We start from the raw sequence: 25,641 nt of genomic DNA on the forward strand, positions 1-25,641 counted from the left end.
ACGAGGTTGACCCCAACATGTGGAAGTATGCCAAATAGTGACCTCCATCCCTGATTGAATATTCTTTTATCACTAGGAATATGGCTGGTATCAGCCAGTTCTCATTTAATGCGAACATTATGTGGTTCACGGAACTTGACAGTGGCTTTGGACCATTGATCTTTAGGAATATGTACTACTGGTTCGTGTAAATTAATCATTCCACATCTTCCACCCCAATTGGGAGGAAGGTGAGCGTAAACGTTGGTCCCACATAGCCAAGTGAGGGCTCTAATGCCCTTCTGAGTTGGTGCTATGGCTTCACAGTAACAGCGCTTAACGTAAGGGGCCTGGGTGGTGTTACACCAGAAACGGTCTGCGTCCCTGATGAGGTGGGCCTTGTTCCACTGGGTCTTATCCTGTTTACAGGTTTTATTTCTGTCTCATTCATTTTTTGCTCTTCGATTTACATAATCGCAAAAGGTGTAAGTAGAATTGCAGGAGTGAGGTGGAAGCCACCCAAGCAGGTTTGAGCCATTCCCAAGAGGTAAACCGGAACCGGTACAGTTCTTTCCCTCCAAGGGAGATGCAGTGGTTTTGTTCAGAGGTACAGAATAATTTCCTGGGTAGGTTGACAGGCCCATCAAACGATTAGTATTATCCGAGACGTTGGAGTAGCATGTAGTCCATTATGTGTGGTAGAAACAGGCATACATGTACAGTTGGTATGGTTCACTAGATGTGAAGTGTAATTCACGTAGCGCCACCACATGTTGGTGTGGTTCGTCAGGGTGGTCGATGTATCGTATTTCCCTTCGGGTGAGAGGTTGAACAGGAGCTGATTCATCAGGAGTGGTTTCAGATGGAGGAGGTCGTTCCCACATCTGCCAGAAGAGGTGTCCCAGTAGACAGAAACATGCTAAGATCACGACACACCAGACTGTCTGCCAGACTCGTCCACAGCCACGGCGCTTGGCACGTGGGTTGGGCGTATTCTGCGGATCAGCCATTGGTGCTAGGCCACAGCGCCACCTATAGACCACTCTGAGTAAGGATCTCCCTGCTTCACTGACGTTGAGACGAGACACCACTATATGGTGAATCCCCTTTGTAGTCAGACTTCCCCTTACTCGTTTGTGGTTATAGGCACACACTGCAGCTTACAGTGACTTAGATGTATGCATGATGGTCTTTCAGCGATCTTCACGGCTGTTGGTGTGGTCAGCAACACTTGGAACGGGCCTTCCCATCGTGGACTGGACCAGTTTTTCCTTTTTATGGCCTTGATAAAAAGAACTGTTTAAATAAGAATTCATTAATTCAGTTGTAGAACTGCTTCAATTAAAATATTGGCTTTAGATAATCCTCCGTTAGGTTGTAGGATTACTTCACTAAAAGCAGAATTAGTGAAAGTCAAAGAATTAGTTTGGAAAATCACAAACAGTAAAAATCAAAAATTAGACAATTGTCATAAATTAGAATCCAAATGAATTTGATTTTAGAGATGTGTCATCTCAATTTATTAAAGTGAAGGAGTTAATCACTAACACTTTTTTTTCCAATTGGAATCAGGATCGTACCAGCTTAATCAGTTTAAAAGTGATTAAAAATCGTTAAACGATGCTATAAGTTTCATTGATCACTGTCAAGTATTCACAAAAGGAAGCTGGTCAACTATTTACAAATTCGGCTTAATGCCTTTGAAGCCAAAAAGGATGCAATGCGGTCCTCCACCTGTAGGTGGGTTCACTTGTTCAATAGGCTTGGAGTCTCAAGGAAGGGAGGGGGGTTCCCCCCGCTCACTTCCTGTTCTGTCCGCAGTTCCAAGTGGGCTTTTTTATCGACACTTTGAAAAGAAATAAATTTGGAAAACTATCTTCTGGCTGCTTTGGTTTGGTCTATGACTGTGTTTGAGCACTGCGACCTTTTACAATGCTCTTCAACAGGGGCTTGGTGACTTTCTGAAGTTTTCCGAGTGAGTTAGCAGAGTTAGCTTAGCGTAGCGTGGTCTAGCTTAGCCCATGTGCTATCGTGCTAACTGTTAAATTTTATCATGTTATAAATTTAAAGGGGATAGAGAATCAAAATCATCTTTTTCATGTTTTTGGTGTTAGTTCAGAGTCTCCCCGCTGTGGGGAATAGACACGAAGTGCCAGCAAGTTTCAGAACCTCTGTTTCAAGTATTTCTCCTTTTTTGAATTGCCCCTAGAAAACAGGCCAATCCGTTTTTGAGAGAAAACTTACATCACTTTTTCACCAATAGCCCCCCCACACACACACACACCCACACCTACCCCCTTTCACACACGCCCCTTCAAAATTAATTATTCATAAGGTTGTGCCCACCCATTCGTAACACTCGAAGAGAAGCAATGGCGATCTACAGGTGTGCTTTCCCAGGCTGTTTTAGCGGACTACGATCTTCCCACGGAAAGCAATGTACGCGATCACTGGCTTTTATTCATTTTTAACCGCATCCCCAGTACATACAACTGCCGACTATTTCTTTGCTCTGCGCATTTCACAGAGGACTGTTTCACAAACCTTGCACGATTTCGAGCTGGCTTCAGTCAGCATTTAATACTCAGTAGAGGGTCAGTTCCGACTCTGCGACAAAATCAACCGCAGCAATCAGTACAGCCTGTGAGTATCACATTTTCTTTTGTTTTACATTTGTGTTGCGCTATATTCCTGTTGTAAGAATTGCACGTTAGAATGGCATGTTAGCTCTGGTTTGTTCCTCTAAAGGGAATGAGCTAACCCCTTAGCAGCTAGGGATGTGTATCGAGAACCGGTTCCTTTTGGGTATCGTTAAGAAATGACTCAATCCACCGACATCAATAAGCTTTGTGCTTAACGATTATGTTATCGGTCCTTCAGAGTGGCCGTTGTTTTTGGGGGGTGTTTGTCAGGAAAATGATCATTTCTATATTGATTACAGACCCTGCAGCGGGTCCGTCAACAACTTTTCTGCAGCGCGGCTTTGCTTTGAACCTTGAACCAATCGAAGCAGTGCTTCGCAGATTGAAGCAATGCTTCGATTATTCTTTCTTTCTTTTGCTTAATTTTCTCCTGCTAAACCACTAAAGAGCATACGTCGGTGACTATTATTTACCTTTTCTATGTTAAACCGACCTGTTAAATTCTTCTGAAACAGTTGATAGATGTATTTAATAACTTAAAAACGGGAGCGATGCTAATGCGTTAGCATGTCTTTTCAATGTTAAAAGTTAGCATTGCAGCTGTCATCACGTTTGGGTGCATTTGTTTTCAAATTGTAATATTTCTTAAATTTATTTTTGTTTATATATTAATAATCTAATGATTATTATATACAATTTTAGAGAAAGAGGCAAAAAAACCCTGAATAGAAACAACAGAAAATATAAAAGCAATGAAAATAAATAACTAATGCTTTCTTTTCAGTGAGAGCAAGGGCAGCCAATCAAACAACGGCAACCGATCAGTGCCACCTACTTGCATTTCATAATGAGGTTGCCAAATAAGCTCTGAAATAACGCCATTAAAGGCAAACGAGGCATTCTAAACCCAGCATAGTAACATAGCTGTTTCAGAGAGCTTTTTAGGAAGGTTCTGAGCCATTACAGACCCAACCAATTTTTTTGGGCTACATATCACATCACAGAACAAGGATTAATGCCCCATTCAACCTCTCTCTATCACCTTTAAAGCCGGTAGGCGGACTCGACGTTTCTGTTCGTTAGCTTCCCTTCAATTGGTCGACGTTAATTTGCGCCAACGAATTTAAACGTTTCTTATTTTAAAGGTAAGTTAGCTCGCGTGTTAGCGGCTAATAGTTGTTTGGCTGCTTCGTCTTTTAGCGCGCCGATATGAGGCTGTAGCTTGTCACAGGTCATAAATCACGTTCGCTTTCCAGCTTGGCTGAAGCAAATACTTGAGGAGCCCAAAGAATTCACTTTTGTTTTTTCAAAAATAAAAGATTGACGCGTCCGTCCACAAAACATTTAAATAAATTTGCTCAGAGCACACACGTTCTTTTGAACTTTAAACAACACATTTAAATGTGGGTAAAAATAAAGCATTTAACTGGAAAAGACGCAATTAAATTATTAGGTAAAACAACAGCTTTTTACTGGATAGTCGCAGTTAATCAGTGTTATTTGTGGCTTTGTTTCAGAAAAAGTTTTAAGAAAACGTCTCATTGTCTTGTGGGTTGTTTTTTATGCAGATCAAACATTTCTTGTAGTATGTTTGTGCATAAACATTGAATCCAAAAGTTGAAAAAAACGCGATTTACTTGTGATACCATCCCTCCTGTGGACACATGGCACTGTCCATGTGTAACCATAGCAGCGGTATCAAACAAGGATTTTGGCCGGATAGGTTTGTCCTGGTAAATGTACAAATCATCACGGAGAGCACCTTTTGTCAACCATGAATGTTTTTTATTGTGTGATACAGCATGTTGATGAGATTTGAGTACATCAAGGTCAAATGAAGGGAGCTGTTTTGGCGGCAGTGTCAGCTAAACGGTTGCCATTGGAAACATAATCAGTACCTTTTGGTGTGAGCTGCACATTTGCACAGAGCAAGAGCGGAGGGGAGAGTCATGGCAACTATCAGTGTAGATAGTGGCTGGTTGTCCTTGTGCAAGTGTGCTGGCTCTTGTAAGTGCAATCAGTTCTGCAGATATGTGTGGCAGCAGCTGACGTGCTTCAACAATGTGGTCAGGCAATTTCACAGCAGCATATTGCTGCTGTGAAATTATAGCTAAACTGCAGGATTGTCTTACAGACATAAAGACATGGATGACCTCTAATTTCCTGCTTTTAAACTCAGATAAAACTGAAGTTATTGTACTTGGCCCCACAAATCTTAGAAACATTGTTGTGTGGGCCGCTGAAGAGGAGGTACTGCTGGCCCACCACCACCAGAGGGCACCCTGCCTGGAGTGCGGGCTCCAGGCACCAGAGGGCGCTGCCGCCTCACAGGAGCAGCCGGGGTGACAGCTGTCACTTATCACCTACGACAGCTGTCACCCATCATCTGATCTTCAGGGGTATATCAGCAAGACGACATCTCCACCTCTTTGCCGAGATATCGCTCTACCGAGGAGGTAAAGTACTCAGCCAACTGTGTTGTCTTTCTGACAATAATACCTTGTTGCTTGTGTGTTGGATAGCAGATAGTGAGTATTACAGCTGGAGACTGTATTGGACTGTTTTTCTACCTCTTGGATAAGTACTCACACTCTGCACTTACCAGTTTTTTCCTGACGAGAGGTGGAGGTGGTTTTCCCACCATACGTGTTGCTGGGTGCAAACGCACCCACATCTAACTGTTTTTGTTCCTCGCCAGCAGTACCAGATCCCACAAGTGGAGGCAGTGGCCACCTGGGAGTTCGGGACTTGGTGGCTCCAGTATTCCCGGGGTTCGGTGGCGGAGGAAATCGTGTGGTTCCGGTTCTGCTTTGGACAGACGTCCCTTATCTTCGAGCCTGCCCACGTGACACATTTTGTGATTTGACTTCATTGTCTTCTATTGTAATTTGCCGTGTTTGTTGTGCTTATTCACAACAGTAAAGTGTTATTTGACTTCCTCCATTGTCCGTTCATTTGCGCCCCCTGTTGTGGGTCCGTGTTCCTACACTTTCACAACAAACATGGTGTCTAACCAGATCCTTACTCTGGATGGCATTACCCTGACCTCTAGTAATACTGTGAGAAATCTTGGAGTCATTTTTGATCAGGATATGTCATTCAAAGCGCATATTAAACAAATATGTAGGACTGCTTTTTTGCATTTACGCAATATCTCTAAAATTAGAAAGGTCTTGTCTCAGAGTGATGCTGAAAAACTAATTCATGCATTTATTTCCTCTAGGCTGAACTATTGTAATTCATTATTATCAAGTTGTCCTAAAAGTTCCCTGAAAAGCCTTCAGTTAATTCAAAATGCTGCAGCTAGAGTACTAACGGGGACTAGAAGGAGAGAGCATATCTCACCCATATTAGCCTCTCTTCATTGGCTTCCTGTTAATTCTAGAATAGAATTTAAAATTCTTCTTCTTACTTATAAGGTTTTGAATAATCAGGTCCCATCTTATCTTAGGGACCTCGTAGTACCATATCACCCCAATAGAGCGCTTCGCTCTCAGACTGCAGGCTTACTTGTAGTTCCTAGGGTTTGTAAGAGTAGAATGGGAGGTAGAGCCTTCAGCTTTCAGGCTCCTCTCCTGTGGAACCAGCTCCCAATTCAGATCAGGGAGACAGACACCCTCTCTACTTTTAAGATTAGGCTTAAAACTTTCCTTTTTTCTAAAGCTTATAGTTAGGGCTGGATCAGGTGACCCTGAACCATCCCTTAGTTATGCTGCTATAGACTTAGACTGCTGGGGGGTTCCCATGATGCACTGTTTCTTTCTCTTTTTGCTCTGTATGCACCACTCTGCATTTAATCATTAGTGATCGATCTCTGCTCCCCTCCACAGCATGTCTTTTTCCTGGTTCTCTCCCTCAGCCCCAACCAGTCCCAGCAGAGGACTGCCCCTCCCTGAGCCTGGTTCTGCTGGAGGTTTCTTCCTGTTAAAAGGGAGTTTTTCCTTCCCACTGTAGCCAAGTGCTTGCTCACAGGGGGTCGTTTTGACCGTTGGGGTTTTACATAATTATTGTATGGCCTTGCCTTACAATATAAAGCGCCTTGGGGCAACTGTTTGTTGTGATTTGGCGCTATATAAAAAAAAAAAAAATTGATTGAATTGATATTAAAAACAAATTATTAGACATTTAATTTAGCTTTTTAGGTGGTATCAAGTAACAATACGGTTTAGTAAGGTCTATAACACTTTATAACTGTTGTGAAAGTGTAGGTACACGGACCCACAACAGGGGGCGCAATGAACGGACAATAGAGAAAGGTGAAATAACAAGTTTTACTGTTGTGAACAGGGCACAACCAATACAACAATTAATACTTTAGAGTTGTAAGTCGAAATCTGCTGGTGTTGTGTGGGCAGGCTCGAAGGTAGGAGACGTCCGTCCCAGTCGAACCGGAACCACCCAGATTTCCTCTGCCACCGAAAAGTAATTTGTTTAAAAGAACATGAGTTCCTCATTTTACTTATTTTAACTGGGTTTTTTTCTTCAGGAAAATAGCTCACATTAACATTTACAGCAAAAAGCCATTTATGGTGTTTCTCATATTGTTGTTTCTTTCCACACTTTAGTCTTTCCATCACTTTATTAGAGGCTGATCTTGGTCTCATCAGTCCATAACACTTTGTTGCAGAGTTGTTGTAGGAAATCTCTGTCTTTATTAGCAAATTCCAAACTGGTTCTTCAGTTCTTGCTGCTAATCTGTGGTTTACATGTTGTGGTGTGGCCTCTGTAATAATAATCTCTAATTTAATAATAATAAATAATAATCTCTAATAATCTGTAATTTCTAATCTCAAAGGCTTCTTTGAGCACCAGACTGTGTTACTGTCACCACTGTCCTGTGGAAGTCATTGGTGATGTCATTGACTGTGGTTTTGAAGTTTTCCTTCATAAATTCATAAAATGTTTCAATCATGAGGTCGTCTTGTCTTCTTTGGTCAACCTCTCTTCTTCAGGACATTGCAAGTTGGGGTACTGGTCATGTCCAGTTTCCATGTAACAGTTCTGATTATTTTTGCTCTTTTGTCACTTTGACAGTAACTTACCTTATCTTATTACGACTGCTTGAGTCTTGATGTTGGCTTGTCGTTTTTATTGGTCTTCATGATGAGAGCTCGTCCTTTTTTACAAGAGCTGAAGTTTTTAGGTAGAAAATCCCAGTCTAAAACTACGAGTTCACATTCAAAGATGATTAATATTTAAACAACTAATCTGAAAGGACATAACTGGGTCACAAATACCATCCCTTTGTCACACATCCCAATATATCTGCTTACCTATGAATTGGGCAGGCTGAAGCAAAATGTGTCCTTATCTGTGTGTACATCATGTACTGTTTGTCCCAGTGATTGATGACGACACAGGAATGAATGTTTGCAGCACATAAAACCTCTTGTGTTGTTTACCACTGATACGCTGATGATATTTAGAATGGCTATCTCAAGGAAGTAGTTAAACATACACCTGTGGTTACTATTAAACTTTAATATGAAGTCATAGATCATGTTCGTGCTGATCACATGACCTTAGACCTTGAGCAGACAAGAGAGGTGACAGTCTCGAGGTTAAAGAGGTGTGCTTGTAACATGTATAACCTTGATTTGTCATATAGCCTTTGACCTTTGGGTGACATTAAAAGGTCAAATTCTTTTAAAATAGACAGTTCAAGGAATTGGTTAAAGATATAACTGTGGATACAGGGAAGGTGATGATAAGGTTACAGAGGAAGCTTGATGACCAGACAAAATGGGAATAAACCGTCTTTTCTTGCATCGACAGCTTTCGTCTCTGTGAGTGGAGCTCTTACAAAAATTGCATCACCGTCTCTGCTCTTTACGTACACCACATTTACGGGCCTTGTGATCTTTCATCTGTGATTTTCACCACTTTTGCCTCAAAAAATGCACAACGAAATATGTCATATTTCAATAGATAAAGCTCATATAAACTGTAAGAGTACAATCGGTTATGACTCCTGTCAGGTTTGTGCTCGGCTAGACATACAAGAAAAAAACAGACAGAGAGACGACATGTCTTTAGTGAGCTTTGCAAAGGAGAGACACAGCAGAGGCTGGCAGCCTCGTGCAGTTCTCTGACTGTGACCTCTGTCATCTCTTGTAGGGCTCGGGTGATGGCACCTCCGACAGCTGTGTTGTCCGGGATAATAGTGCAGCACGCTGTGCCCACCAAAGCACACACTCCACCGGAGGGTGCGGTCAGCTGATCAAGAACCATACGGTTTTGTAGTACCATCAGTCGCAGGGCCCTAATTTCCTCGGTGGTTGCGTTGGCCATCTCAAGTGTGGAGTTCATGAACTGCAGAAACTTCCAGCGGGTGAACTCAATTTCTAGAGCTACGAGGTTGACCCCAACATGTGGAAGTATGCCAAATAGTGACCTCCATCCCTGATTGAATATTCTTTTATCACTAGGAATATGGCTGGTATCAGCCAGTTCTCATTTAATGCGAACATTATGTGGTTCACGGAACTTGACGGTGGCTTTGGACCATTGATCTTTAGGAATATGTACTACTGGTTCGTGTAAATTAATCATTCCACATCTTCCACCCCAATTGGGAGGAAGGTGAGCGTAAACGTTGGTCCCACATAGCCAAGTGAGGGCTCTAATGCCCTTCTGAGTTGGTGCTATGGCTTCACAGTAACAGCGCTTAACGTAAGGGGCCTGGGTGGTGTTACACCAGAAACGGTCTGCGTCCCTGATGAGGTGGGCCTTGTTCCACTGGGTCTTATCCTGTTTACAGGTTTTATTTCTGTCTCATTCATTTTTTGCTCTTCGATTTACATAATCGCAAAAGGTGTAAGTAGAATTGCAGGAGTGAGGTGGAAGCCACCCAAGCAGGTTTGAGCCATTCCCAAGAGGTAAACCGGAACCGGTACAGTTCTTTCCCTCCAAGGGAGATGCAGTGGTTTTGTTCAGAGGTACAGAATAATTTCCTGGGTAGGTTGACAGGCCCATCAAACGATTAGTATTATCCGAGACGTTGGAGTAGCATGTAGTCCATTATGTGTGGTAGAAACAGGCATACATGTACAGTTGGTATGGTTCACTAGATGTGAAGTGTAATTCACGTAGCGCCACCACATGTTGGTGTGGTTCGTCAGGGTGGTCGATGTATCGTATTTCCCTTCGGGTGAGAGGTTGAACAGGAGCTGATTCATCAGGAGTGGTTTCAGATGGAGGAGGTCGTTCCCACATCTGCCAGAAGAGGTGTCCCAGTAGACAGAAACATGCTAAGATCACGACACACCAGACTGTCTGCCAGACTCGTCCACAGCCACGGCGCTTGGCACGTGGGTTGGGCGTATTCTGCGGATCAGCCATTGGTGCTAGGCCACAGCGCCACCTATAGACCACTCTGAGTAAGGATCTCCCTGCTTCACTGACGTTGAGACGAGACACCACTATATGGTGAATCCCCTTTGTAGTCAGACTTCCCTTACTCGTTTGTGGTTATAGGCACACACTGCAGCTTACAGTGACTTAGATGTATGCATGATGGTCTTTCAGCGATCTTCACGGCTGTTGGTGTGGTCAGCAACACTTGGAACGGGCCTTCCCATCGTGGACTGGACCAGTTTTTCCTTTTTATGGCCTTGATAAAAAGAACTGTTTAAATAAGAATTCATTAATTCAGTTGTAGAACTGCTTCAATTAAAATATTGGCTTTAGATAATCCTCCGTTAGGTTGTAGGATTACTTCACTAAAAGCAGAATTAGTGAAAGTCAAAGAATTAGTTTGGAAAATCACAAACAGTAAAAATCAAAAATTAGACAATTGTCATAAATTAGAATCCAAATGAATTTGATTTTAGAGATGTGTCATCTCAATTTATTAAAGTGAAGGAGTTAATCACTAACACTTTTTTTTCCAATTGGAATCAGGATCGTACCAGCTTAATCAGTTTAAAAGTGATTAAAAATCGTTAAACGATGCTATAAGTTTCATTGATCACTGTCAAGTATTCACAAAAGGAAGCTGGTCAACTATTTACAAATTCGGCTTAATGCCTTTGAAGCCAAAAAGGATGCAATGCGGTCCTCCACCTGTAGGTGGGTTCACTTGTTCAATAGGCTTGGAGTCTCAAGGAAGGGAGGGGGGTTCCCCCCGCTCACTTCCTGTTCTGTCCGCAGTTCCAAGTGGGCTTTTTATCGACACTTTGAAAAGAAATAAATTTGGAAAACTATCTTCTGGCTGCTTTGGTTTGGTCTATGACTGTGTTTGAGCACTGCGACCTTTTACAATGCTCTTCAACAGGGGCTTGGTGACTTTCTGAAGTTTTCCGAGTGAGTTAGCAGAGTTAGCTTAGCGTAGCGTGGTCTAGCTTAGCCCATGTGCTATCGTGCTAACTGTTAAATTTTATCATGTTATAAATTTAAAGGGGATAGAGAATCAAAATCATCTTTTTCATGTTTTTGGTGTTAGTTCAGAGTCTCCCCGCTGTGGGGAATAGACACGAAGTGCCAGCAAGTTTCAGAACCTCTGTTTCAAGTATTTCTCCTTTTTGAATTGCCCCTAGAAAACAGGCCAATCCGTTTTTGAGAGAAAACTTACATCACTTTTTCACCAATAGCCCCCCCACACACACACACACCCACACCTACCCCCTTTCACACACGCCCCTTCAAAATTAATTATTCATAAGGTTGTGCCCACCCATTCGTAACACTCGAAGAGAAGCAATGGCGATCTACAGGTGTGCTTTCCCAGGCTGTTTTAGCGGACTACGATCTTCCCACGGAAAGCAATGTACGCGATCACTGGCTTTTATTCATTTTTAACCGCATCCCCAGTACATACAACTGCCGACTATTTCTTTGCTCTGCGCATTTCACAGAGGACTGTTTCACAAACCTTGCACGATTTCGAGCTGGCTTCAGTCAGCATTTAATACTCAGTAGAGGGTCAGTTCCGACTCTGCGACAAAATCAACCGCAGCAATCAGTACAGCCTGTGAGTATCACATTTTCTTTTGTTTTACATTTGTGTTGCGCTATATTCCTGTTGTAAGAATTGCACGTTAGAATGGCATGTTAGCTCTGGTTTGTTCCTCTAAAGGGAATGAGCTAACCCCTTAGCAGCTAGGGATGTGTATCGAGAACCGGTTCCTTTTGGGTATCGTTAAGAAATGACTCAATCCACCGACATCAATAAGCTTTGTGCTTAACGATTATGTTATCGGTCCTTCAGAGTGGCCGTTGTTTTTGGGGGGTGTTTGTCAGGAAAATGATCATTTCTATATTGATTACAGACCCTGCAGCGGGTCCGTCAACAACTTTTCTGCAGCGCGGCTTTGCTTTGAACCTTGAACCAATCGAAGCAGTGCTTCGCAGATTGAAGCAATGCTTCGATTATTCTTTCTTTCTTTTGCTTAATTTTCTCCTGCTAAACCACTAAAGAGCATACGTCGGTGACTATTATTTACCTTTTCTATGTTAAACCGACCTGTTAAATTCTTCTGAAACAGTTGATAGATGTATTTAATAACTTAAAAACGGGAGCGATGCTAATGCGTTAGCATGTCTTTTCAATGTTAAAAGTTAGCATTGCAGCTGTCATCACGTTTGGGTGCATTTGTTTTCAAATTGTAATATTTCTTAAATTTATTTTTGTTTATATATTAATAATCTAATGATTATTATATACAATTTTAGAGAAAGAGGCAAAAAAACCCTGAATAGAAACAACAGAAAATATAAAAGCAATGAAAATAAATAACTAATGCTTTCTTTTCAGTGAGAGCAAGGGCAGCCAATCAAACAACGGCAACCGATCAGTGCCACCTACTTGCATTTCATAATGAGGTTGCCAAATAAGCTCTGAAATAACGCCATTAAAGGCAAACGAGGCATTCTAAACCCAGCATAGTAACATAGCTGTTTCAGAGAGCTTTTTAGGAAGGTTCTGAGCCATTACAGACCCAACCAATTTTTTTGGGCTACATATCACATCACAGAACAAGGATTAATGCCCCATTCAACCTCTCTCTATCACCTTTAAAGCCGGTAGGCGGACTCGACGTTTCTGTTCGTTAGCTTCCCTTCAATTGGTCGACGTTAATTTGCGCCAACGAATTTAAACGTTTCTTATTTTAAAGGTAAGTTAGCTCGCGTGTTAGCGGCTAATAGTTGTTTGGCTGCTTCGTCTTTTAGCGCGCCGATATGAGGCTGTAGCTTGTCACAGGTCATAAATCACGTTCGCTTTCCAGCTTGGCTGAAGCAAATACTTGAGGAGCCCAAAGAATTCACTTTTGTTTTTTCAAAAATAAAAGATTGACGCGTCCGTCCACAAAACATTTAAATAAATTTGCTCAGAGCACACACGTTCTTTTGAACTTTAAACAACACATTTAAATGTGGGTAAAAATAAAGCATTTAACTGGAAAAGACGCAATTAAATTATTAGGTAAAACAACAGCTTTTTACTGGATAGTCGCAGTTAATCAGTGTTATTTGTGGCTTTGTTTCAGAAAAAGTTTTAAGAAAACGTCTCATTGTCTTGTGGGTTGTTTTTTATGCAGATCAAACATTTCTTGTAGTATGTTTGTGCATAAACATTGAATCCAAAAGTTGAAAAAAACGCGATTTACTTGTGATACCATCCCTCCTGTGGACACATGGCACTGTCCATGTGTAACCATAGCAGCGGTATCAAACAAGGATTTTGGCCGGATAGGTTTGTCCTGGTAAATGTACAAATCATCACGGAGAGCACCTTTTGTCAACCATGAATGTTTTTATTGTGTGATACAGCATGTTGATGAGATTTGAGTACATCAAGGTCAAATGAAGGGAGCTGTTTTGGCGGCAGTGTCAGCTAAACGGTTGCCATTGGAAACATAATCAGTACCTTTTGGTGTGAGCTGCACATTTGCACAGAGCAAGAGCGGAGGGGAGAGTCATGGCAACTATCAGTGTAGATAGTGGCTGGTTGTCCTTGTGCAAGTGTGCTGGCTCTTGTAAGTGCAATCAGTTCTGCAGATATGTGTGGCAGCAGCTGACGTGCTTCAACAATGTGGTCAGGCAATTTCACAGCAGCATATTGCTGCTGTGAAATTATAGCTAAACTGCAGGATTGTCTTACAGACATAAAGACATGGATGACCTCTAATTTCCTGCTTTTAAACTCAGATAAAACTGAAGTTATTGTACTTGGCCCCACAAATCTTAGAAACATTGTTGTGTGGGCCGCTGAAGAGGAGGTACTGCTGGCCCACCACCACCAGAGGGCACCCTGCCTGGAGTGCGGGCTCCAGGCACCAGAGGGCGCTGCCGCCTCACAGGAGCAGCCGGGGTGACAGCTGTCACTTATCACCTACGACAGCTGTCACCCATCATCTGATCTTCAGGGGTATATCAGCAAGACGACATCTCCACCTCTTTGCCGAGATATCGCTCTACCGAGGAGGTAAAGTACTCAGCCAACTGTGTTGTCTTTCTGACAATAATACCTTGTTGCTTGTGTGTTGGATAGCAGATAGTGAGTATTACAGCTGGAGACTGTATTGGACTGTTTTTCTACCTCTTGGATAAGTACTCACACTCTGCACTTACCAGTTTTTTCCTGACGAGAGGTGGAGGTGGTTTTCCCACCATACGTGTTGCTGGGTGCAAACGCACCCACATCTAACTGTTTTTGTTCCTCGCCAGCAGTACCAGATCCCACAAGTGGAGGCAGTGGCCACCTGGGAGTTCGGGACTTGGTGGCTCCAGTATTCCCGGGGTTCGGTGGCGGAGGAAATCGTGTGGTTCCGGTTCTGCTTTGGACAGACGTCCCTTATCTTCGAGCCTGCCCACGTGACACATTTTGTGATTTGACTTCATTGTCTTCTATTGTAATTTGCCGTGTTTGTTGTGCTTATTCACAACAGTAAAGTGTTATTTGACTTCCTCCATTGTCCGTTCATTTGCGCCCCCTGTTGTGGGTCCGTGTTCCTACACTTTCACAACAAACATGGTGTCTAACCAGATCCTTACTCTGGATGGCATTACCCTGACCTCTAGTAATACTGTGAGAAATCTTGGAGTCATTTTTGATCAGGATATGTCATTCAAAGCGCATATTAAACAAATATGTAGGACTGCTTTTTTGCATTTACGCAATATCTCTAAAATTAGAAAGGTCTTGTCTCAGAGTGATGCTGAAAAACTAATTCATGCATTTATTTCCTCTAGGCTGAACTATTGTAATTCATTATTATCAAGTTGTCCTAAAAGTTCCCTGAAAAGCCTTCAGTTAATTCAAAATGCTGCAGCTAGAGTACTAACGGGGACTAGAAGGAGAGAGCATATCTCACCCATATTAGCCTCTCTTCATTGGCTTCCTGTTAATTCTAGAATAGAATTTAAAATTCTTCTTCTTACTTATAAGGTTTTGAATAATCAGGTCCCATCTTATCTTAGGGACCTCGTAGTACCATATCACCCCAATAGAGCGCTTCGCTCTCAGACTGCAGGCTTACTTGTAGTTCCTAGGGTTTGTAAGAGTAGAATGGGAGGTAGAGCCTTCAGCTTTCAGGCTCCTCTCCTGTGGAACCAGCTCCCAATTCAGATCAGGGAGACAGACACCCTCTCTACTTTTAAGATTAGGCTTAAAACTTTCCTTTTTTCTAAAGCTTATAGTTAGGGCTGGATCAGGTGACCCTGAACCATCCCTTAGTTATGCTGCTATAGACTTAGACTGCTGGGGGGTTCCCATGATGCACTGTTTCTTTCTCTTTTTGCTCTGTATGCACCACTCTGCATTTAATCATTAGTGATCGATCTCTGCTCCCCTCCACAGCATGTCTTTTTCCTGGTTCTCTCCCTCAGCCCCAACCAGTCCCAGCAGAGGACTGCCCCTCCCTGAGCCTGGTTCTGCTGGAGGTTTCTTCCTGTTAAAAGGGAGTTTTTCCTTCCCACTGTAGCCAAGTGCTTGCTCACAGGGGGTCGTTTTGACCGTTGGGGTTTTACATAATTATTGTATGGCCTTGCCTTACAATATAAAGCGCCTTGGGGCAACTGTTTGTTGTGATTTGGCGCTATATAAAAAAAAAAAAAATTGATTGAATTGATATTAAAAACAAATTATTAGACATTTAATTTAGCTTTTTAGGTGGTATCAAGTAACAATACGGTTTAGTAAGGTCTATAACACTTTATAACTGTTGTGAAAGTGTAGGTACACGGACCCACAACAGGGGGCGCAATGAACGGACAATAGAGAAAGGTGAAATAACAAGTTTTACTGTTGTGAACAGGGCACAACCAATACAACAATTAATACTTTAGAGTTGTAAGTCGAAATCTGCTGGTGTTGTGTGGGCAGGCTCGAAGGTAGGAGACGTCCGTCCCAGTCGAACCGGAACCACCCAGATTTCCTCTGCCACCGAAAACCAGGAGTACTGGAACCGCCAAGTCCCGAATTCCCAGGTGGCCACTGCCTTCGCTCGTCGGATCCGGTACTGCTGGCGGGAAAGAGCACAAACACACAGGTATGGATGCGACAGCACCCAGTAGACGGAGAGGGGAGAAGCCGCCTCCACCTCTTGTAATAATGAAGCAGGAAGGTGAGTACTTATCCAAGCAAGGTGCTTTCTGTAATCAGCTGTCCTGAAATGGTTTAGCAAGGTTTATCAGAGTCCTCAATATATATACTAGCAAAGAAGGTTACCTTAATCTCAAGGCGATATCTCGGCACTGAGGTGGAGACGCTGTCCTGCTGATATACTCCGTCCTGAGTGCAGTCAGCTGTGTCTAGTAATGGGTGACAGCTGTCACCCTGACAGCCTTCGTCGGCGGCAGCGCCCTCTGGTGCCTGGAGCCCGCACTCCAGGCAGGGCGCCCTCTGGTGGTGGTGGGCCAGCAGTACCTCCTCTTCAGCGGCCCACACAACAATAACTATACTTTATAACACCAATCTTTAGACTTTGTAACAAGTCGCGTCCCAGGAGATTCACTGGACATGTTGGAGAAAAGACAGTGGGTTTGTTTATTTCACGGCGGGTGTCTGGATCAGTAATGTTCACTGGTTTCAACATTACTTCTTGGTTAGTCATACCATTAGCTGATTTCACATAGATTTTATTGTGTGACTCTTTTGCTTTAAGGGGCAGTGTGTTCATCAGTGTTCTACATGCGCCCGTATCACACAACAACTCAAACGGATAACCGTTTATCACCAAAGTGATGGTGGGTTTGTCTTTCATACTCTATTGTCCATGCTCCACAAATGTCCACTGAATCCAAATTGTCATTGTCAGAATGAGAGTTATCCTGCCTGTTAGTTGGTGTGACAGGAATGTCATCTGATTTAAAAAACTGCAGTTTTTGCAGCTTCTAGTGTTTTTTCAAAGGGAGGGGCTGATGGAGCGGGGCCCTTCCTTTGAGATGGACCTTTGGTTGAAGCAATAACATCATAATTTGTTTTACATTGGAATTTGGTTCTAATACACCCATTAAGTGCTTCAACCTGTTCATCTAGTATATTATATATATATTATATTAGTATATTATATATATTAGATTAGTATATTAAATTCTATGAATTTTCGGTCTTTTTCTGTTATTTTGTCTGATAGTGTCTCACACTCCGACACAATCAGTTTGCCCTTGAAGTCGTGTTTTCTCTTCCATTTTTCCACATATTTCTGTCCTTCTGGATCGCATTTTATCATAAATTTGACATCACCTTCAGGTGAATTGTTTTTTGTGAAACAATAGCAACACAATTGTGTATTCCCCATTTTGGTCATCTGTTGGGGTGATTCCTAGGGAATCCTAAACAGACGATTTATTTTTCCCCTTTTTCTGTTTGGTCAACAGTTTGACTGAAAAGTGTCAACCACTTCAACCTCCCGGAGGAGGTGGGTGACCTTGCCTAGTGCCTCTTTTCAGTCATGTTGTTCAACACAAACAGGTGTCGTGCGTATGAATGATTTCACAATTTACAGAGACTCTTTGTTTTTGTCCCCTGGAATGGGGGGTGTCAGGAGTCCCGTGCTTCAATTGTTTGTCATTCCATTCATACAGGTCATTCATACAAATCTCATTCATTCATTTAGACAGCTGTATTTTGTCGCATCCTGTTGTAAAATCCTGCGTAAATTTGATCACTATTACTTTTCACATTGTTAGACATCTTTTGATGTTACGTTGATGGTATTTTGATAGTACTTTGATCTTATAGTGGTCTTACTTTGATGTTAATTTGGTCATATAGTGGACTTTGATGTTTCTGGCGTAACCCTGTTACGTCTTTGGTCGTATAGTGGACTTTTTATTCTGTCATGACCCTGTCATGTTTTTTGCAGTCACCCTGTAACTGTTTTCTTTGGTGGTATAGTGGACTTTTTGTTCTGGCGTGACCCAGTCACGTTCTTTAACAGTCACCCTGTAACTGTTTTCTAATTTGACTCTGTCAAATTTGAACTTAGTCCTGACCTTGTTAGTCCATAAAAGATTTTATTGACATGACCCTGTCACGTCATTAACAGTCACCCCGTAACTGTTTTCTAATTTGACCCCGTCAAATTTGACCTTAGTCCTGACCCTGTTAGACCATAAAAGAATTTACTTACTTCTCTGTCCGGTTCGTCTGCTCTCTTCCAGTCCAGATGTTGTCAATCCTCCGTTGTGGCCAGAGGATGAGGCTGTAAGGACCGGCCAGGTCGAGAATTCGCCGGGACTTTCCTTCAGTCTCCCTATGGAGCCGGCCGTCGACGGGCTTTGGTCTGTCATCCTCTGGTCACAGCAGACGGGTATGTTGACATCCCGGGTTTCGGCACCAGAAAATATGTGAGGTTTGACCTCGGCTAGACATACAAAAAAGAAGCCAGAGAGAGAGTTGAGATGTCTTTAGTGAGCTTTGCAAAGGAGAGACACAGCAGAGGATGGCAGCCTCGTGCAGTTCTCTGACTGTGACCTCCTGGCGGGGCTCTTTTATTGTATAAAGAAAACAAAGATAAAAGAGGAGTGTGTTACAACATGTACTTATTGGTCATATGTTTGTAATCAATTGAATCATTCATTGTGCCATTAGTCATGTGCAGATACGTTTGCAAACAACTGAATCATTCCTGATCTTAGGTACAGAGTGAGTGGTTTTGCTGAAGCTTGCTAAAAACTATAAACAGGCTCCAGCTGTGAATATCTAAAAGAAAACAGTTTGCAGATTTTTAACATACAGAAAGAACAATTTGTAAATGAGCAGATGTTAATCGGTGATAATAAAAGATAAACAGTATAATTTATCTAACAACTCCCCTTTAAACATCTGCTTGCTTTGATATTTATCCTTTGTCAGGCTATGACAGATCATTTATTAAATTTCTTTAAGTTTTTTTGAGTGCGTCGAAAGAGACATTTTAAAATAAGAAAATGTCAACTTCAGATTTCACCTATTTCTAAAACAGATATAGAATATTTAACTGCTTGATCAAAATGGATTTGCACTATTTTGTTAATTTGGTTTTTTTTTTTTCCTTTTTGTAAAATCTTGACATTGTAGAAATTGAGCCATGTAAAATAAACAGTGATAGTTTCTACATTTCAAACAACATATAGCTTGTCACTTTATTAGCTGAAAAGAACACTGAGAAAACATTCAAAAATACACAGCTCAGCTCTCTCCTCACTCCACAGGGTCACTGCAGTAAAACGTCAAAGGAGCGGGCCGGCTTTTTGCACATACAGTAGGGGGCAGACGTCTGTCTGCTCCTGTTGATCAAATCCACGTTATTCAGACAGCTTTGAGAACAATCACTCAAACATCGCCCGGCACAGGTCCTGCTGGGAAACAGATGCTATTGTTTTCACGCACAGCAGGGGAACAGTATGAGGACCGCCAGTGGAGGACAATTACATGTGAAACAGTTTTACATATAGAGGTGGACTTACATGACCACCACAGGTGGTGATGAGTTGGTGAATTCTATTCAAACAGTACATTGTGTGTGAGCGTGCGCCACAACATTATTGTTTCACTTCACACTATTTACATTCTGATTGTGTGTGTGTGTTAAATGTGACCCTTTAAGAACATTTCAAGAATAAATAAAGTTTTTTCTTTTGTGTTCATTCTATCAAAGTGATATTTTGTTTTATTCAAACTGTTTCATCACATACATTCTATTGACTGATGTTGAGTTGACTGATGACATGAGTTTTCTATTGACAGGAGCCCCACTTTATGCTCTATTCACAGCTTTATAGGGAGAAAGAATCAACAGACTTCAGAAATTGAATCTACATATCTGAATTGACCTTAGCACAAGTTTTCACGTCTTCAGTGTAAATAACAGTGGAGAAGTCGGCCAGAGAATCGACAGTGATTACAAGTTCAGAGCATGAGTTTTCCACTGACAGCGCGAGACCGCTTCAGCATTCCAAGATGGCAGGGCCGCAATCCACTCAGGGCGGGGCGTTTGTACAGCTCGACCCTATCTAGTAAATCTGTGGTTTGTGCTGAAACTCCCACACTCCGCCCGGGGATTAGTCTCTCCTGTGTCTGTGCAGGCTGCCCTCGGATGTGGTCAAATCTTGCGATTTCACACAGGGGTTCAAACGAGACTGCGCTGCCCTATTTCAATACCTTGAAGGTCGATCTGAGCAGATGCTTTAAAATACAGAAAATGTGACAGGACGTGAACACAGCATCAGAAAACGTTTCGAATTTTGTGGCAAAAACAAACCACTCAGCTTCATTATTTTTTTCTGTAAAACTATGAAATTATTGAGTAAATATTCAGTTTCCATCATCTGTGTCAAAACACCAGCCGATGATCGTGAATAATAACACTGGTCAACATGATTTTTCTGGCCTGGAGTTTTTCAGTGGATTTTTTGGTGATTTGGGGGCACTGAATCCAAATCTGGTGTGAGTTTTTGCCAATCACATCATGTTTTTGAGATATGAAAACATATTTCACGTATGAAGCACTGAAGCAAAAGCCGTCGTCTCGCACACCTCCTTGGCGTCATAAACGGTATTACAACTCTTGTTCACATTTTGCAAGCCTGGATTAAAAACTATGCTTGTGAAGTTGTTTTGTGCACGAGTGACGTCAAACTCGTGAGTGAATGAGCAATGTTTGTGTAATCCATCAATACGGAACATGCAGATTGCAAAAAAAACAAAAACAAAACAAAACAAACAACAATAGAGGAGATCTGAGCTCAGATTCAGATTCAGCACCCAAAATGACCCTAAATCAGTTCTCAGTCTCAAAGAACAAGAAAATAAAATTTTTGTTTAAAAGTGGAATTAACATGTGAGCTAATTGCTGAACTACGACGCTCTTTGAATTCTCTATTTTAAACTCACATCATCTGTTTAAGACGTACAGCTGTCGCGCCGACGCACAATGTTGACATGGAGTTCCTTGAATCACTGAATCCAGACATGAAATTTGAACTGAGCATCAACTCTTAATTTTATGTTTTCACAAGAACTTCACTCACCTTTTCTCAGACTAAAATATCAAACAGTTAAAATCCTATTTGATTGTGTATCTGTCAGAGATTTGCACCTTCTGTGTAAACGTGCACGTGCATATCAACACATGCAGCAAGTTTTGACCTTTGCTCTGATTTAAACCAGTAAACTGTCGCTCCTCTTCCTGGAATGAAGCAGTCTGTTAAAAACTCCTCCCTCTTCTTGCTGTTCTCCCAATCAGTGAGTTCTCCTCTGTTCAAACTCCGCCTCCTTCCTCAGTGCTGCTTTTTGTCAGAACACAAAGTGAAACTGTTCAACGTTCACTGAGGTAAAATGGCGCAGGAAAGAATTCAGCTGGACCGAGAAGCACTTTGCTGTTCCATCTGTCTGGATCTACTGAAGGATCCAGTGACTATTCCCTGTGGACACAATTACTGCATGAACTGCATCAAGAATGTCTGGGATAGAGAGGATGAGAAGAACATCAGCAGCTGTCCTCAGTGTTGGCAGACTTTCACAGTGAGGCCTGTCCTGGTGAAAAACACCATGTTAGCACATGTAGTGGAGGAGCTGAAGAAAGTTGGTCTCCAAGCTGCTCCTGCTGATCACTGCTACGCTGGACCTGAAGATGTTTCCTGTGATTTGTGCACTGGGAGAAAACTGAAAGCCTTCAAGTCCTGTCTGGTGTGTTTGGTCTCTTATTGTGAGAAACACCTCCAGCCTCACTATGATGTCGCCCCGTTAAAGAAACACAAGCTGGTGGAGCCCTCGAAGAACCTCCAGGAGAACATCTGCAGTCATCACAATGAGGTGATGAAGATGTTCTGTCGTACCGATCAGCAGTGTATCTGTTATCTCTGCTCTGTGGATGAACATAAAGGTCACGACACGGTGTCAGCTGCTGCAGAAAGGACCAAGAGGCAGAGAGAGGTCGAGGTGAGACGACAGCAAATCAAGGAGAGAATCCAGATCAGAGGTGAGGAGGTGAAGGTGCTCCAGCGAGAGGTGGAAGCTATCAGTCACTCTGCTGAAAAAGCGGTGGGGGACAGTGAGCAGATGTTCACAGATCTGATCCAACTCATTGACAAAAGAAGATCTGATGTGAAGCAGCAGATCAGGTCTCAGCAGAAAATCGAAACGAGTCGAGTCCAAGATCTTCAGGAGAAGCTGGAGCAGGAGATCAGTGATCTGAGGAGGAAAGACGCTGAGCTTCATCAGCTTTCACAATCAGAGGATCACAACCAGTTTCTCCAAAAATACCCCTCACTGACACGCCTCCCTGAAGCTACAGACTCACCCAGAATCCAAACACGTCCTCTGAGGTACTTTGAGGATGTGACGACGGCCGTGTCAAAGGTCAAAGTCAAGCTACAGGACATTCTGAGTGAGGAACAGATGCAGATCTCACGTGCACAGACTGAAGTGGATGTTTTACTGTCAGAAGCAGAAACAAAACTCAGAACTGATTTCTTAAAATATTCATGTGAAATCACACTGGATCCAAATACATCAAACAAACATCTGATATTATCTGAAGAAAACAGAAAAATAAAATGTCTGGATCAGAAACTGTCTTATTCTGATCATCCAGATAGATTTACTTATTGGTTCCAGGTCCTGAGCAGAGAGAGTCTGAGTGGACGTTGTTACTGGGAGGTGCAGTGGAACGGGAAGAGAGTTTATGTTGCAGTTACATACAAGAATATTAAGAGAACAGGATCCGATAGAGAATGTATATTTGGTAACAATCAGATATCCTGGTTGTTATATTATGATGGCAGTAGTTATAAATTCACACATAACAGTATCCTGACTCCAGTCTCAGGTCGGCTGTCTTCCAGACTTGGAGTGTATCTGGATCACAGAGCAGGTCTTCTGTCCTTCTACAGCGTCTCTAAAACCATGACTCTCCTCCACAGAGTCCAGACCACATTCACTCAGCCGCTCCATGTTGGACTTGGGGTTTATGCTGTTGGAGACACTGCTGAGATCTGTGAGCTCAAATAGAGGAAATAAATTTCAAATCAACCAAAGACTGATGACACCAAACGATACAACACAATTTTTATTTTTATTTTCACCAGTTTTGCCTCAAAAAATGCACATCAAAATATGATGTCATCAGCTGCAGATTTATTTAAGAAATTTTGTCATTTTCACGTTGTGGCAGCTGTCAGCTGAGGAGGCAGAAAGTCTCCAACAACATCATTAAAACTTTCCTGATTTGTTGCTGTTTCACACTAATTCATACTTTCACAGTTAATTTGAAAGTTTTTCTAGAAGTGCAAATAGTTGATGTGTGTTGAAAAAAGTGATCAGAATGGACCAAGAACTTGTACCAAAGCAACATTTGCCAGCGGGGGATATTGTTGTCTTGTTTTGTTTTTTGTGTCCTTTTTCCTGAGAGTCCGTTGCTTTTTCTGATGTGCTCTTCGCTGAGATCACCTGACACTTAAAGAATGTAGTCGGGGCCGAGAGAGATTATTTTCAGTTTGTTTGAGTTTGTGTTGATGTTGTTTCCTTTCTTTTTCTTGTGAAAGTGAGCATTGTGTGGCTCTGACAGACTCTTTGATCTACTCACATATTTGCTGCAAGGAAGAATATTTTTATGTCCTGGATCAATGATCAGCCTCCTACTAAAGCTAATTCATGTTGGATATAATTATGGAACACTTGCTTCACTCTACAAAGGGACACTTTGTGAGGATCTCGACTCCATATTTCCAGTATTATTCTTGACAAACTTTTGGACTCCACTTTTTGCATCTTATTTCTTTGAAATGTTCAATCTTTGATTGGATATGAGCCTTTTTAACGTGCTGTCGATGTCTCATCATAAAAAGTAAAAAAAAAACAAAAAAAAAACCTTCAGCTCAATCAATGTGTCTCTCATTTAAAAAAGTTGCACAATGCAGTTTCTCCATTCAAGGTCGGACAAGCCTATAACTCCTTTTGAATCGTCACTGTTGTTGTGGTGGCTTCCCTCACTTTAATGCACTTCACCAGCACAGTACATGCACGCACATAATACTGGGGTTTAAGTTGCACATTATAGGGATCATATAGTTCTGCAGCCAGGTGTTGGGTATGGATTGATCTCCATCTGCCACTCCTGCCCTGCCATTTTAATGCACACACTATATTTCAACACAATTAGTAAACACACTCACTTTTCAGAGTTGGGGTCACAGGCGGTGGTGGGTTTGCAGGGCAGGCTGTGGTGCAGCAGTGTACCGCAGCCTGCAATGGCAGTCTGCCACCTGCCGTCTCCTGCCCTGCTTTTAATGCAACACTATCTTTGCTCACTTACGGGGTCGTACACAACAAGGGCGTTAACCATAACAATTATGGTGGGGTTGGTAGGTAGGGTGAGTGTGGCATGTGGGGTTTGGCCCTGGATGGTGGTGGGGGCCTGGGGTGGGGGGGTCTGCCTCGCCCGATCTGCTGTGGTCTTGGGGTCCTGCTCTGGGAATCGTCGGGCCTGGGGTCCTGCGGCTCATTGGGGCGGTGGGTGGTGGCGGTGGGGCGCAGGAGTTTGGCACAGGGGTGGACAGCTGCTGTGGGTTTGGGGGCTGCTGTTTTCATGGGGTGGGGTGTTGTCTCGTTCTCGCTTAGGCGGTTCCCGACCTTGGGCTTGGTTCCGGGGTGGGGGTGGTTTGGGGGTTGGAGGTGTCTGGGGAGTCCTGCGGGCTGCCTGGGGGGGGGGTCTGGTGGCTGCCCTTCCTGGCCCCTTTGCCCTTCCGCTGCCCTTTTTCGCCTGGTTCCTCCTGGGGCCCTGCGTCCTTTGCCCTTTTCCGTTGTTGCTTGCGGTCGGCCGTATGGCTTCCGACTTGCTGGAGTGGTCCATGTCTTATGGTAGGGGTCTGTACTTTTATCTTGGCCCAACACACCAGCCACAGTAGTGATCAATATATAGCTGTGATCTGGGTCTCTGTGTGTGGCTGGTCACGTGTTCGTGGCCGACACCCCAATTCGGTTTTGGGTGCTCTCAAGGGGATCAAGATTCTGGTGTCCTAGATTAGGGAATGAATGCTCACTAACTATACGTACAACAGACTGTCACTGTCACTGCTTGTTCATGTGTGGTGGTTTGTTCTGGCATGTTTTATGTTGGAGCACCGTCTCCTCTGTGTCTCACTTCACAGTTATTGCTTTCACCACTTGTCTTTCGTTTTTGTCTGTCTTCGTGTTGTTTTGATGGTTGGTCCCTCCTGATAGAAGTTGTCAGTCGGCTTTGAGTAAGATCTTGTAGGGTGATCGGGAAGGGCGGATGAGGGTCACACACGCACACCACATTCACTCACGCACTACGTACCTTCGGTCCTGCAAGAATAAATTGCATATATGTGTATTAATGTTCATAAATGGTTCTGCCAGTGTGGCATTTACTATTACTATATATATAGACAGGAGAAAAAAAAAAAATCATGTACTCTTTGTCCCAGTGATTGATGACGACACAGGAATGAATGTTTGCAGCACATAAAACCTCTGGTGTTGTTTACCACTGATACATTGATGATATTTAGAATGGCTATGTCAAGGAAGTAGTTCAACATACACCTGTGGTTACTATTAAACTTTAATATG

The 25,641-nt window shown here is 42.7% G+C and overlaps 2 protein-coding genes across 2 annotated transcripts in view; both read left to right on the top strand.

Moving 5' to 3' along the window:
* Positions 1–25,641, top strand: part of otofa (otoferlin a) — a 243,711-nt gene that overhangs the window by 51,174 nt on the left and 166,896 nt on the right. The window lies entirely within an intron of this gene.
* LOC117502581 (tripartite motif-containing protein 16-like) lies at positions 20,337–24,033 on the top strand. The gene has a single exon (XM_034161628.1). It carries the CDS (start codon positions 21,385–21,387, stop codon positions 23,056–23,058), a length of 1,674 nt encoding a protein of 557 aa, XP_034017519.1. The 5' UTR covers positions 20,337–21,384; the 3' UTR covers positions 23,059–24,033.

This window comes from Thalassophryne amazonica, chromosome 21 (genome assembly GCF_902500255.1).
Source record: "Thalassophryne amazonica chromosome 21, fThaAma1.1, whole genome shotgun sequence".
NCBI classification, from domain to species: domain Eukaryota; kingdom Metazoa; phylum Chordata; class Actinopteri; order Batrachoidiformes; family Batrachoididae; genus Thalassophryne; species Thalassophryne amazonica.